Genomic DNA, 15,064 nt, shown 5'->3' with positions numbered 1-15,064 from the left:
AGCACCCTGAAAATAATCAAGCTGCAAGCATAGATAAGCAAGCTGGAAGCTTGCACGGGTACATGCCAGCAGCTGTGCCAGTAGGAAAAGGCTATCGGCGGGCCAGGCATGTTCAACATGGAAGCTCCCTCTTCCCTTTTGTCACATGTGCAGTAAAAAGGCAGGCAACATGGCACCAGCTAGGTAGAGACCCCATCAGCATAATAAAAGATTAGGGTGGAATGGCCAGCTTCTTCATGCAAAAAGCACACCTGGTCCTATTAATCTCTCAGACCTGATGTAAATCAGACACCACCTCCTCAAGCTAGCCTATAAAACCCTATGCATTTCATCACGAAACCGGAAGACCCACTCAGGAACCCCTCTCTCTCTGCAAAAGAGCTTTTCTCTTTTCTCTCAACTATTAAACCTCTGCTCTTAAACTCAAAAAAAAAAAAAAAAAAAGATTTTCAAAGGAGTTCCACTTTTAGGAAGATGATTTACCAGTGATCCCTGAGGATATTATAGTCTGCTCATTTCTTCTCTAAACTGGTACTTCATTCCTTGGTTATCATTTTTCTATACTAGTAATAAAAAATCATGTTTCTGAAGCCCAGGAGGAGCCCCAGAAGTGTCCACCCAGCTCTGGCCTCCTCCCATCTCTCCTCCCCATGCTTCCCCAAATGCACTCTTCCCTCAACCACCTTTTCACCCACTCACACCCATACATTCTCAGCAGCTGCACACAACTCCTGGGGTGATGTGACCCTATCACACCACAAGCACAACAGATGTGCTGCTCCCCAGCACAACCATGTTCACTGCTTCCTTCCTCAGCCTGCCCTGTGAGAGCAAAAGCAGACAGAGCAGGGCTCAGTGAAGTGAAAGGGACTGGCAGCAGCCCCGACACTTTAGACACAAATCTCGCCTGTGAAAGTGCTTCTTAAAACAAATCACATCAAAGGTAAGAAAACCACCACCAGCAAGTCAGATGAGCAGTTATGTTCCAAATGTGATGGGTTTATTTTATTTTACTCTGATGCAAAACCAAAGATTCCACTATAGCACAGAGACCAATATATTACAAGGTCATGAAAAAATGGTGTGGGACATGCAGGACGTGATGTACAAACTGGAGGGTCAGATCGTCTCCTCTAACATGACACTACACTGTCGCTGAGGAACACATTTAATAACACTGCAGAACTGAACTGAAATGTGGCACAAACATGACAACTTCCAGGCATGCCTTCAAGCGCCTCCCTCAGGAGGGATTCGCAACCCCTAGACTTCAGTGTGGGGAGGATTACAATTCTTTGGAAGAATAAAAAGTTCACACTTTTGAAATTCACAGAAGAATTTTAAGGCCAAAACACAGTGGGTTCATTTCTCTTCACTTCCAGGGACAAATCTGATGCTTTCCTCAAACCACATTAAGCTTCCAGTTCAAATCCCAAGCCAACCTTGTGACCTCCTGCACTGAAGTTCTTCCCATCAATTAAAGCTGATAAAGTCAATTTGACTCCTAGGAAGAAGAAAACACCACAATCACTTGTAACAAGTATTACAATTAGATCTGAACTTTCCAGAAACAACAGATGGAATCAGTGGTGTGAATTGTAGCTGGGTATAAGAGCTATAAGCAAACAGCTATTACTCAATCAGTTATTTATAACCATCTGATGTGTAATGAGGAACGCATGATCATGGCAAACTTTCTCTGAAGTTCAGGGTTAAGGGCAATGAGTGATCAACCAAACTCAAAGGCCAGAGTGACCACATTATAGTCAGAAATACACACTTTTTTAATGAAAAAGTATTTGACCTGTTTTGTTTTCTGTCTGAACAACCAAATGTTACAAAATGGTCCGAATCAACTTACAGTGACTATAGGTTGTTCTGCACGTTATTCTCATTTTTTTCTCTATCACTTTCCACCCCAGACCCTCTGTTACTAATTCCTTTACTTACCTGGTCGAAGGGTCTGAGTATAACCCAGTCCAATCAGGCTGGCATTATTTACTTTAGCCTAAGATTAAGAGATAGAATAATAACATTAAACAGTGAATTACAGATCAGTCCAATACAACCATCACTTTGTGCATCAGGTTTCCAACGCTAAAAGCACCCTAGGGCCAATCTGGAATTACTGATTTTTTTTTTTTTTTTTTTTGAGATGAAGTTTCGTTCTCGTCACCCAGGCTGGAGTGCAATGGCACAATCTCAGCTCACTGCAACCTCCGCCTCCCGGGTCCAAGCCATTCTCCTGCCTCAGCCTCTCAAGTAGCTGGGATTACAGGCATGCATCCCCATGCCCAGCTAATTTTGTATTTTTAGTAGAGATGGGGTTTCACCATATTGGCCAGGCTGGTCTCAAACTCCTGACCTCAGGTGATCCCCCGCCTCAGCCTCCCAAAGTGCTGGGATTACAGGCGTGAGCCATGGCGTCCAGCCAGAATTACTGATCTTTTAAGTCAGCAGGACTTGTATGGGTGGGACATACCTTAAGAATGCATGCTTCAAGGCCTCAAGCAAAATTTTTAAACACTACACAGCCAAACACCCTGAATTCCCTGAGATACCAGCTGACAATCTCTCACAGTGGTTACAGCATGAACTCGGGTGACAGAAAAACAGATCTAGGTTCAAACTGTGGCACTGCCAGTTACTATGTGACCTTGGGCAAGTTAGCTGACCTTTCTAAGGCTCAGTTTACTCATTGGTAAAACAGGGATGAGGATAACACTACTCGCCACATGGAGTGGTTGTGAGGGTTAAATGACATAATATACGTAAAGCCTTTAGCACAGTACATGAAATTTAAGAGCTCAGTGTTATTTTTAATAAGAGTTACTATAGCAACAGAAATAGTCATCTAATCCCATGAATTTCCAAATAAGAAAATTCTAAGGCCAAAGTGATAAAATGACTTGAGAAGGTCAGACAACAAATATACAGGAAGAGCTAGGAACAGAAGAACCCCTACGTCCTGACTTCAAGCATATTTTTTTTTTTTTTTTTTTTTGAGATAGACTCTCATTCCGTCACCCAGGCTGGAGAGCAATGGTGTGATCTTGGCTCACTGCAATCTTTGCAACTGCAGGGTTCAAACAATTCTCCTGCCTCAGCCTCCCTAGTAGCTGGGACTACAGGTGTCCCCTACCACGTCCACCTAATTTTTGTATTTTTAGTAAAGACAGGGTTTCACCATGTTGGCCAGGCTGGACTCGAACTCCTGAGCTTAGGTGATCCACACACCTCGGCCTCCTAAAGTGCTAGAATTACAGGCATGCGCCACTGTGCCTGGCCATATTATATTCTTTTCACTACACAATGAGCTGGCTTATTAAAGTTAATAAAGAACAAGCAAACTACACTCATATCACAACATTCACGGAAAAGTTAGACATAAACATAAGAGCAGATCCAATCTGGCAACACATTCTTACAGAGAGAGAAGTTCTACAATCCAGCTTGTACTTAGCAGCAATGCCAAAACGGGTGTTGTTACTCCCAGCCGTCCAAGCAAGGTTTATGGATGTTTCAATCTTCTCATTAACCTTCTGGTAGATAGAACCTCCGAACTCAGTGCCGTCGTTCCTGTTTTCATAGATAAAAAAATGTCATAAATATCTAGTTTGTACCATTGTTATTATGGCATGAAAACAAATTCTAAGACTATCTAAACAAGGATCCCATTTTGTAACTACAGATTTCAGCAAATTTCTAGCATAAATGACTAGTAAACAAAACACAGAACTAAATCCAGCTATGCCAGTAATGACTGCTTAATTAAAACCTAACACTTGATCCATTTACTTGGCTCCTCCACATAATGTGAGTTTCTTAAGACAATTCAATTAAGCACAAAGGCAGACACCTCAGGTAAATAAAATCTATAGGTCTCTGAGAAGTTCATAGAACTTAGAAACTTCAAAGTAGAGTTCAATAAAGATTCTGCAAAAAAATAAAAAGGTAGAGGTACAGGAATAAAACCAACTCTGGATTTCCTTTAAAACACAACCCTACAGTTACAAAGCACCCTCCTACAATACCTAGGGTGCACTGCTCCAGCAAACCACCTTAGTTATTGCTTCCAAGCATGCCAGAGATGAGTTCTTGGGTTTTCATGGTTTTCCTGATAATACTGTTTCATCAATTTCAGTAACTGTCTGTACCACTGCTTGCCTTTGTTTTAGCCATCATTAAGTGAATTAGAGCATCTAGCAGAGAGGAATCTACGACAGTTTAAAAACACATAGTTTGCCCTTTGCTGCTTCTTCCTGGTATAGGAGCAGTGTCCAGTAGGCCCAACATAAAATACTATGTAAAAGTTCCGATTCATCCCGCCAACATGGTACGGCCTACACAGCTGAATCCCAGGACTCTTTCAGAGCACCTGTTACTTCTGAATGCATTAGCGGTACCTGGGTTCCAACCAAGAATACCTGAAACCTCCAAAGAATTACTGGGATGTCCCAGGATGCTCAAATCAATTTGGTGGTTGTTGTTGGTGACCCAAACAGACCTGCTTCCACATACTGTCAAGATAAGAGGGGAGCAGAGGAAGCAATAACATCTCCAAAGGGTCATCTTACCATGAGGTAAGCCATGCTCTGGGCTCCCTCTATCCCAATGGTTCTTCTAGAGAGGCTAGAGCTTCCTGAAGTTTGGGGTGCAGGCTGAGAGGCCAGTGACCACCAGCAGCACAGCCTGCACACCATGTGCACCAGCCTCCTGGCAAGGTTTTGCTATGAGGATAGCACTGCAAGGATGGATATTCACCAAGACATGCTAAATCTAAGCACCATCACTTCTCAGTATGCTAATGGCAACAATCTTTTAGGCAACTGCACTGACACTAAGGAATAAATTATAAACACTCACACATGTGTGTGCAGCTGGAAGTCCGCAGCCTTGTAACCCAGGGCGAAATTATTCTGTGACAGTTTGGATTTGGCTGTGTCAAAACTCATCTGATAGCCAGCAAGCCACCCTTCGAAAGCCAACACAGCCCAGCCATAGATGGTTGGTCCAGAAAAATCTATATCAACATTACTGCCAACACTAAAACAATCCCGTTTATAGGAGGCCTTCAATTTCCCACTCTTCTTTCTGCAACAAACAAACAAACAAACAAAAATGATGAAAACAACATGAGTTTTTACTATTGTCTAAGAATTTTGGAGTAAGATCCTCTCTCTCATCTTCCAATGTAAATATTATTTTGCTACATGCCACATATATATTAAAAACGTTTCAAATGACCTAGTTCTACAAATATAATTTTGTTAGGATTAGACCTATTACTCATTATAAGTTCAAATGACAGGATACTTCATGATTTATTTCGTAAAGGTATGAACAAAAGTACAAGAATGAAAAAGAGGCTGGGCGCAGTGGCTCCCATCTGTAATCCCAGCACTTTGGGAGGTCGAGGTGGGCGGATGACGAGGTCAGATTGAGACCATTCTGGCCAACATGGTGAAACCCTGTCTCTACTAAAAATACAAAAATTAGCTGGGTGTGGTGGCACACGCCTGTAGTCCCAGTTACTCAGGAGGCTGAGGCAGAAGAACCGCTTGAACCTGGAAGGCAGAGGTTGCAGCGAGCCAGGATCATGCCACTGTACTCCAGCCTGGTGACAGAGCAACACTCCATCTCAAAAAAAAAAAAAAAAAAAAAAACAAGAATGAATGAGATACTTCACGGCCAAATTAATAATCTGAAGATGTACATATACAGACGCATGAGAAGCCAAATCTCTTTAAATGTTTCCAAATGCCAAATGCCACAAAGAGTTAACCCCCAATACAGATTATTAACCTATCATGGAGAGAAGTGTGCTTTTATGAAGGACAATATCAAAAAAATGAAATTAAGCTGGGCGCGGTGGCTCACACCTGTATTCCCAGCACTTTGGGAGGCTGAGATGGGCAGATCACAAGGTCAAGAGATCAAGACCATCCTAGCCAACACGGTAAAACTCTGTCTCTACTAAAAATACAAAAATTAGCTGGGTGTGGTGGTGCGTGCCTGTAGTCCCAGCTACTTGGGAGGCTGAGGCAGGAGAATTGCTTGAACCCAGGAGGCAGAGGTTGCAGTGAGCTGAGACAGCGCCACTGCACTCCAGCTGGGGCGACACAGCAAGACTCCATCTCAAAAAAAAAAAAAGAAAATAATATTTGTCCGAAAGATAACTGAGGTGTGTGACAGAAAGAACACACCTGTTGTTACGGCTGAGACAAATGTCACTTTGCATTCATCTAGCACCTCCGTCCTTCAGATAGCATAGACCCGCATTAGGCAGATAGGAAATGACACAATCCCTCTTTTTTCACATGAGGAAATTGAGGCTAAGACGTTGGGGGATTTACAGAGGCTAAGAAATCAAGTAGGCAGCAGAACTAATCATTATAGCATTTGAGAGCCAGGAGATCACCCTCTTAAGAAAATAACTTCTCAGCACCATAAGATAGGGTGAGGGGCAAAAAAAAAAAAAAAAAGGAATAACTTTCCTTTTTTTTTTTTTTTTTTTTTTTTGAGATGGAGTCTCGCTCTGTCACCCAGGCTGGAATATAGTGGCGCGATCTCAGCTCACTGCAAGCTCCGCCTCTCGGGTTCACACTATTCTCCTGTCTCAGCCTCCCGAGTAGCTGGGACTACAGGTGCCCACCACCACTCCTGGCTAAGCTTTTGTATTTTTTAGTAGATATTTAGTTTCACCTTGATAGCCAGGATGGTCTCGATCTCTTGACCTCATGATCCGCCCGTCTCGGCCTCCCAAAGTGCTGGGATTACAGGCGTAAGCCACCGCGCCCGGCCAAAAGGAATTAACTTTTTCAGCAGAATACCGTGTCCATCAAACTTCAGAATTGCTTAAGATTCATCTATGGTCTCAAGACTCTCCTAGCTCCTAAATTTTTTCTACTATCTGTCTCTCTGAAATAGATTTATACATTTTTGTTCATCTGTTCAGTTTCCAAATTGTTCATCCTGCCTTGGGTGGGGAGGGATCTTCCTTTATCTGTACTACATATACAAGGTCTCCAATATTCCTTATAGCAACCTTATAAGTTCTTCCTGCCTCTGAACTTTGCACTATATCTTCTTATTCTAAAGTTCTCTACCCCTTCAGGCTCCAAAAACATTTCAGGAAATAGGATTTGAAAAATTACCCTGTGTTCGGTACAAATATGGTATCAAGAGTCAGTTTCAACCCTTCAGCCAACTGAAAAACAAAGATTTAAAATAAATAATCAGTAATTTTCAATCATTTATCCAACTGAAGAAACCAATTCTAAAGTTTCCTCTAAGTTCTTTAACAAAAAAAATAAGTCATTCAAGAAGGCAAAATATTAAATTATGTAATAAGTGAGCTCTCCATCCTCCTGTCCCCTCACCCCAGCCTTCATCATGGTTCTCTCACCAAAAAATGGGGCAAATCCTATTTTAACAAGTTACATAAAATACAGTTCAAAACCAAACAGAATTCTCATACAACAAAATCATCTTGATACCCTCTTGAAAGAGTGGCAATGAGATAACCGGACACTTAACAAGCAAGCTAAGTCATTTTACTCAGTTTTGCATGTACATTATCTATACATGGCATCTATATCAAAAACAGTGCCCTGTACATAGTGGGCACTTGACAAATATCTAATAGATTTTCTCCTTGAAAACATGAGAACATTTTAGAAAAATTTTTCTGTCAAGCCAATTTTACAACAATTACAAAACTAAACCAAATTTCCGCAAATAGTTTGTTCTACCCAAGAGAAGCTCAGCTGTGTAACACAGAACCAGTCAGAACAAAGATGTAATATAATAATCAGAGTACTCACAAACAAAGCCTTATTTTCTAGAAACATAAGACATCAAAAAAGGCCATATGCAGAGAAAAAATATGGCTACTAGATAGGTTGTAAGATCTCTTTTGATTATATCTGGGGTATGTTCATTCAGTCTATAAGATAAATTGAACCTATGAATAACTTCTAATGCTTTCTCTTACCTTATTCTCCCAAGAGATTTCTGTCCCTAGAGTATTGTCCGTGTTCCATTTTTGGGTGAAGGTAAGTCCATAGTTACAGACCTTATATTTGGTTTCTAGGTTGCCTGATGCTTTCCCTGTATCAGTGTAAGCATGACCAGAAGTAGAAAATTCCTGGTAAGCAAGAAAAAATAATTACTTTAAAATTAGCTCATCAAATAGAAAATATTCACTTTGGAAGGCAGTGTTCAATGCATCAGAAACAATACCATTTACTGTTTGCCACAGCCCTACTCTAGAGCAACTTCTTTCCTCCTTTCCCCTTGCTTTTCCAGTCCCTAAATATTTTAACCAGTTCCGCCAGGCGCAGTGGCTCATGCCTGTAATCCCAGCATGTTAGGAGGCCAAGGCAGTGGATCCTTGAGTCTAGGAGCTCGAGACCAGCCTGTGCAACATGGCGAAACCCCATCTCTACAAAAGATACAAAAAATTAGCCAGGCATGATGGCACACAACTATAGTCCCAGCCTGAGTCCAGGAGGCAGAGGTTGCAGTGAGCCGAGATCATGCCACTTCACCCTAGCCTGGGAAACAGAGTGAGACCTGTCTCAATACCAGTTTCAGATCTTTCCATTATTCTACTTCTCTTACTGATATTTCTTTTTCCATATACTCTCTTACTAAATGGAAATCCTAAATTCTCTCCTTTAAAAAAGAAGTATCTTTACTGAAAACAAATGCCTTTACTAAAAAGACCAAAAATACTGTATCCTAAATATTTTACTTTCATGACCTAAAAAAAGATTATCGGTTCTCTGCTATATGTTTCAAACTATCAGTTAATTTCAAAGTCCTTAAAAATCCCAAAATACTGCCCTCCTCCTTTTTAATAGGGTCAACACTTTACTACTTCCTTTAAAAAAATATGTGTTATTTTATTGTGGTAAATACATTTAACATTAATTTTACCATTTTAATAATGTTTTAAGTGTACAGTGAAGTGGCATTAAGTACAGTCACACTGCTGTGAAAACTTTAAATGCTTTTGTGTGCAAAACCGCAAAACTTCTGCTTAGACAATTTCAATATTTGAAAGTACTACCCATTTTTCAAAATAAAGTGGAATGTTATAATTTATCCTTCTTTCCCCCTTTCTATCCTGTCTACCTTTAAGAGTGCTTTCTATCAAACAGTTACTATGATTTAAAATACATCCTTTGCCCTAGTTCAGTGTCCTTTAAGTCATATGACAATAAGCAATTAGAAATAGACCTCCTTCTGCAGAAAGCAGTCAGCACCTGTCACTGACAATCTATGAACTGTCAAGAAAAAACATTCTGATTGGTCCTGTTTTAGGGAGCATTTCTGAAATCCTGCCAACAGTAATGAGATGCTGCCAACCCTGACCAGTCTTTTTCACTGCCTGCAACATGAATCCTCTCCTTAACAAATACCCTGCCCCCTAACTCTAGTTCTACAGGCAGATGAGACAACTGGGAAGCTATGATCTGTTTATCAACACCACACAGAATGGTTTCAAAGACAGTATCATGCTGCACATTTAGGGAAAGGCCTTAGTAAGAAAATGATAACGTGTTAATCATGTTTACCTGTTCACATAATTATTTTAATGTGACAATCATTTTTCTTTTAGTAGATCCAACTATCTAGTGTTTTATTTTTTACATTTACTTTTCACAAACTTGACAAGTATAACAAATGCAAATCTTAATTTTGGTGTTAGAAAAACCTTATGGACAAAATTAAGGTAGAGGGGTAGTCTACATTTCTCCCTTGTCAGCATCAATTCTTAGTTTGAAGGTCTGTCACAAATCTAAAATGCCACAGGTACAAATCTCAAAAACAAAGGCTAGAATTGTTTTAAGTTGAGATCCAGGCTCATGATTCACAATTCAGTTTGTGGCTAATTTCATAATTTGTTCAAACAAGTGCAAAACACATTTGTAACATGCATATAACATGCATATAGCTCTACATTAAATGCTCAGTAAGCAACAAAACAAACAAAAATGTTACTGTGAAGTAGATGGCATATGAGAAAAATATCAAGACACAATCTAAGAAATTTGGAACAATGATTGAAATTTATCCTAAATCAATACCAGAAACCAAAAGCAGCCATAAAAACAAGCATACAAATAAGCTTTTTTTTTCTTACCATCTGAATGAATATTACCACACAACAGCAGCATGAAAGGAAGATAAAATTTTAGTTGATAATTTTTGCAACACAAACCTAATGAGCAAATTCTGGAATCTACACAAAGTGAGTATGATTCTTCTATTTTAACAGAACTATATACACAGCGTGCCCATCTTAGTAAGAGAGGTGCATATATATTTATTTACTCTAGAGAAACCCAGGGAAAGAATGATGGTCACAAACCATGATTATATGCAGTATCATTAGAATTCCACATGCCTTTGTCCTTCTAATTATACATCCAGAAATAAAATCTGCATGGGTTTGAATGGATAAATACCAAAAACGATGCAGCCAATGAGAAGAAATCAGAGTAAGGTGAATCAAAACTTAACCTACTACCTGAAATTTACTGAATAAAACCAATTTTGTTTGTTTGTTTTTGAGACGGAGTCTCGCATTGTTGCCCAGGCTGGAGTGCAGTGGCGTGATCTCTGCTCACTGCAAGCTCCGCCTCCCGGGTTCACGCCATTCTCCTGCCTCAGCCTCCCAAGTAGGCGGGACTATAGGTGCCCACCACTACATCTGGCTAATTTTTTGTATTTTTAGTAGAGACAGCGTTTCACCATGTTAGGCAGAATGGTCTCAATCTCCTGACCTCGTGATTCGCCAGCCTCGACCTCCCAAAGTGCGGGGATTACAGGTGTGAGCCACCATGCCCGGCCTTTTTTTTTTTTTTTAAGACGAAGTCTCACTCTGTCACCCAGGCTGGAGTGCAATGGCTTGGTCTCGGCTCACTGCAATCTCCGCCTCCCAGGTTCAAACGATTCTCCCGCCTCAGCCTCCCGAGTAGCTGGGACTATGCGCGTGCCACCACACCCAGCTAATTTTTGTATTTTTAGTAGAGACGGGGTTTTGCCATGTTGGCCAGGCTGGTCTTGAACTCCTAACCTCGTGACCCGCCCACCTCGGCCTCCCAAAGTGCTGGGATTACAGATGTGAGCCACCATGCCCAGTCAAAAGCTATTGTTAATGATACTTTGAAAATATGCCAACATAGCCTTTACTGTAGTCTTTACTTCCAATAAAAAAAACTTCATAAACATCAGTTAAAAACTGTAGAATAATGTACATGCATACATGCAGAAATACATTTCATTTATATATTTTGTTTCTACTAATCATAAAGGGGCAAAGTAAAGTTAATTTGTTTTTGTAAAAGCGTAATAAAATGTCCATGAATCCATTATCATAGAAGTAAGGTTTTTGGTGCCCATATACATATTCATGAAAGTATATATTTTTTGACATGGGTCAAAAAATACATATTCTACATTTTCTGAGTGAAAGCTGTAGTATACTCTGAGAAACACAAAAGGTCTCTTCAAGAATTCAACTTGGTTGTTTATTTTAATTGGCTAAGAATGCTGTTTGGAATCTGAGAGGACAAAGCTGTGGGTAAGACAGCATGGTGCTGGTTCAAGTAACTAGACTGTCATGATTTTACACAGATTCCTTTAAGTTAATTATGTTACATCCATTAAAAATATATTAGATACTCACCACTCCGCTACAAGACTTGGTTTTCAGGTCTATCTTGACCATGCCAAAGCCTACACACGCACACACAAAAACACAGATATGTACAAAATGTGACATTCACTACAGTTTTTGCAACTCAGAAATTATGAAATAGCCTATAGTACCTTTCATATGAAAATGCATTCATATGAAAATTTCATTAGGTGAGAGTTCCTCAAGAAACTGAATTATAACCAAATAAATTCAGTATAATTTTCAAGCCCTTAAAATGAATAAAGATATACTTTTAAAACGTAAGTTAAAGAAAAAAATAAATGGGCCGGGCGCGGTGGCTCAAGCCTGTAATCCCAGCACTTTGGGAGGCCGAGACGGGCGGATCACGAGGTCAGGAGTTCGAGACCATCCTGGCTAACACGGTGAAACCCTGTCTCTACTAAAAAACACAAAAAAAAAAAAAGCTAGCCGGGCGAGGTGGCTGGCGCCTGTAGTCCCAGCTACTCGGGAGGCTGAGGCAGGAGAATGGCGTAAACCCGGGAGGCGGAGCTTGCCGTGAGCTGAGATCCGGCCACTGCACTCCAGCCTGGGCGACAGAGCGAGACTCCGTCTCAAAAAAAAAAAAAAAAAAGAAAAAAAAGAAAAAAATAAATGAAAGGAATATGCACTATTCCAAGAATCAAAATTGCTGAAAATAGTGTGCTGCTGTATATATTGCTTAAAATATACAGTTAACATTACTAGTTAATAAGAAAAAATCAAATATGTACAGCACAAAAATTTAGGTTAAATTTTAAAACCTAAAAAATAATATTTAGGATCACAATACACATTATTTCAAACAAGTCAAAAGTTATGTTGTCACTTTCATAAAAACAATGCCATTGTTTGGAGGGAGGAAAAGTACTACCCCTACTTTAATTGTCCCCAGGGCTAGACAAAGAAGACATAAATGTTATATATATTATTCTACATTACAGGTAACATTAAATATGGACATATATATGCATCTGTATATGTATATAATTGTTTTTAATGCTTGAAAGGGGTTCTACCTCTAAAGAATGAGGTCTAATAGCCTGTTAATAGTTATCCCCTTAAATCTTGTGAAGTGGATTAATGCTGACTTACCCTTATTTTACTGGCACAGTATTTACACACAGTAGGCATTCAACACTAACTTTTACCCCAAATCGGAAAGTTACAATAGCATACTTACCATATCCTTTGTTGAAGACATCCTTAGCAGCCTTTCCTAGGTCACAGTAAGTTGGTGTGTTACACATATCTTATAAAGAAAAACAGGGCAAAGGAATAAAAATACCCATTTAGTATTTATTCACCCACAGTTCTGCTGTTTCATCCTATGAGAAGAGGTATACAGTGTTCTCTTCCTTTGTATCATTAATGCTTTAACGCAATCAAAGGTATGAGATGGCAATCTGCTCCTTAAAAAATAGAGCTTTCCAGAATACTGAGAATAAAACAGTTTTCCCGTGAGATTCAGAGGTCATCTTTCTGATTGCATTTCAAAGAAAAGTACGTTCTTACAGGATGAAAAAGATGCTATGTTAAACTGGACTTCTTTTAAAATATATGCAAAATTTACCTTAGAAAATCTCTCTCAGGCTCTTATGAAACCAAAGACCTGTATAAGACAACAATGGAAATTTTGAAGAAACTGTTAAAAGATGCAATCAAAATCCTCAGGGTTAACGTTTTTCTCCTCTGAAACTCAGTTCTTAAAATAAGAATTTACCATATGAATTGAAGTGTATTTATCTAGAATATATTTTCTCTCACTCAAAGCTCTTCTTAAAGTGCTATAATTTTACCCATTAACCAGAAATATGATAGATTCTACCTGCAGCAACCTGCTTACCAAAAGTGTAGTAAACTCTGAAGTTAAAGCCTTCAAAAACCTCAGGTGCTTTGAGTTTTCATCTTACCTACTAAAAATTTGCCCAGCTTTGCTATTGGTAATATGACCCTCACATCAAATTCTGAGAGCTATCAACACTGCTGAATATCTCATTCCTTTGCCCTCTTTGTATCACGGGAAATCTTCCTGCATCAGGTTCTTCTGTATTCCTCTTGCAGACTCAAAAGCTATGTCTAAGCAGTTACAGAGCCACCTCTAGCAGTGCCATTAGCCCATATGTCAGAAAAATCCACAGTATCAGCTAGCCCTTGCAATTGCTATGCCTGAATGATTTACATATTTAAGCTCATATTTATTTATATATAGCCCAGCTCTTAATCTAGACTTCTGCTAAGCTTCTGCCTACCCCATCATACCAAACATATAGATATGATGCACTTAAATGGGAATACATTTAAATTGTTCCTTAACATAAACCTGTCAAGTATGACAGACACTGTGATATAAAGAGCCTAGTATAAAAAATTAAAAAGGAAAAAAAATTAAAGAGCAAAGGGTACTATAAATATACTGACTCATTCCATAGTAAAACTTTGCTCTAAGCTACAAGGTTTCATAATTCACTTACGGAACGATTATTTTACAATTCAATCCTTTGTACTAAAGTGATCAATTCTAGTCTTTTTATATTATCCCAATTGCAATTTTATATTACTCTTTATGATTACAACGGATGTTGATATTTGTTGAAATTTTGCCAGAAGTCTGTAATTTGGGAGGTAAGTATAGAAATGCAAGCAGTATATATTGAAATAGAAATGTTAAAGCTTTACAGTCTGGTTTTTCATACTGCCCAGAAAAGATACACTTAAATGTTTAGAAGCACCATATATACGTCTAGGGACTATTTAAAATATTTCAGCATATTGTTGTTTTTCAAAACCAGTACCAGATACTATGCAAAAGTCACGTAGCTGGTTTAGTTTACTAACTGACCTCAATTCTGCCTAGTTCAAGCTGACTTTTCCCGGCCTATGACTCTGATGGGAAATGCACTGCTAGTATGATCAAGCAAAAATCGAGAACAACAGAAACTTCATGTTCCTGGAGAGTAAAGCTACAACTACACGTCTCCACCAGCTCTACAGAATGCACCTGCCCATAGATGTGCACACTGCACAGAGGCTGCAGGAGACGCAGACGGGGAAAGGCGTTAGCCGGGTGCTACTGGTTTACAAAGCCACTAACTTGACAGCCAGTACAGAGCCCGTTTCGTTCCTCGCTTCTCCGTTTTGAATTGCACGCAGGGCACCCTCCGTCGGCCGTAAGGAGGGGAGGACTCGCCTGATGCTCCACAGCAATTCCGGAGGGCAGGGGCGGCGGAGGGGGACGGGTGTGGGGTTCGAGGATTCAACTTCCCTAGAACCGATCTCCTTTCTAGCTGACCCCTGGGAGGAAAGTGCGGTCCACACGCCGGCGGGGGAGGTCGCGGCCCGCGCCCGGAGGCC

The 15,064-nt window shown here is 39.9% G+C and overlaps 1 protein-coding gene across 8 annotated transcripts in view; it reads right to left on the bottom strand.

Annotated features, from left to right (window-relative positions):
• Positions 1-978: 978 nt before the first annotated feature.
• Positions 979-15,064, bottom strand: part of VDAC3 (voltage dependent anion channel 3) — a 15,064-nt gene continuing 978 nt past the window's right edge. The window contains exons 1-11 of one of the 8 annotated variants that reach the window (XM_017889866.1): positions 14,805-15,058; positions 13,284-13,322; positions 12,894-12,962; positions 11,702-11,751; positions 10,154-10,156; positions 7,997-8,149; positions 7,158-7,210; positions 4,867-5,094; positions 3,429-3,579; positions 1,951-2,008; positions 979-1,504 (exon numbers count right to left, since the gene is read on the bottom strand). In XM_017889866.1, the coding sequence (XP_017745355.1) occupies positions 1,413-1,504; positions 1,951-2,008; positions 3,429-3,579; positions 4,867-5,094; positions 7,158-7,210; positions 7,997-8,149; positions 10,154-10,156; positions 11,702-11,751; positions 12,894-12,960 (855 nt within the window). In that variant the 5' untranslated portion in view covers positions 12,961-12,962; positions 13,284-13,322; positions 14,805-15,058 and the 3' untranslated portion in view covers positions 979-1,412. Of the gene's footprint in view, positions 1,505-1,950; positions 2,009-3,428; positions 3,580-4,866; positions 5,095-7,157; positions 7,211-7,996; positions 8,150-10,153; positions 10,157-11,701; positions 11,752-12,893; positions 12,963-13,283; positions 13,323-14,804; positions 15,059-15,064 lie in introns of those variants that run through there. The other 7 variants (XM_017889867.1, XM_017889865.1, XM_017889870.1 and 4 more) reach the window with 7 other exon arrangements.

This window comes from Rhinopithecus bieti, unplaced genomic scaffold (genome assembly GCF_001698545.2).
Source record: "Rhinopithecus bieti isolate Rb0 unplaced genomic scaffold, ASM169854v2 scaffold_19901, whole genome shotgun sequence".
Taxonomy (NCBI): Eukaryota; Metazoa; Chordata; class Mammalia; order Primates; family Cercopithecidae; genus Rhinopithecus; species Rhinopithecus bieti.
The sequence above is the reverse complement of the archived record's forward strand: the minus strand, read 5'-3'. Positions and strand labels throughout refer to the sequence as shown.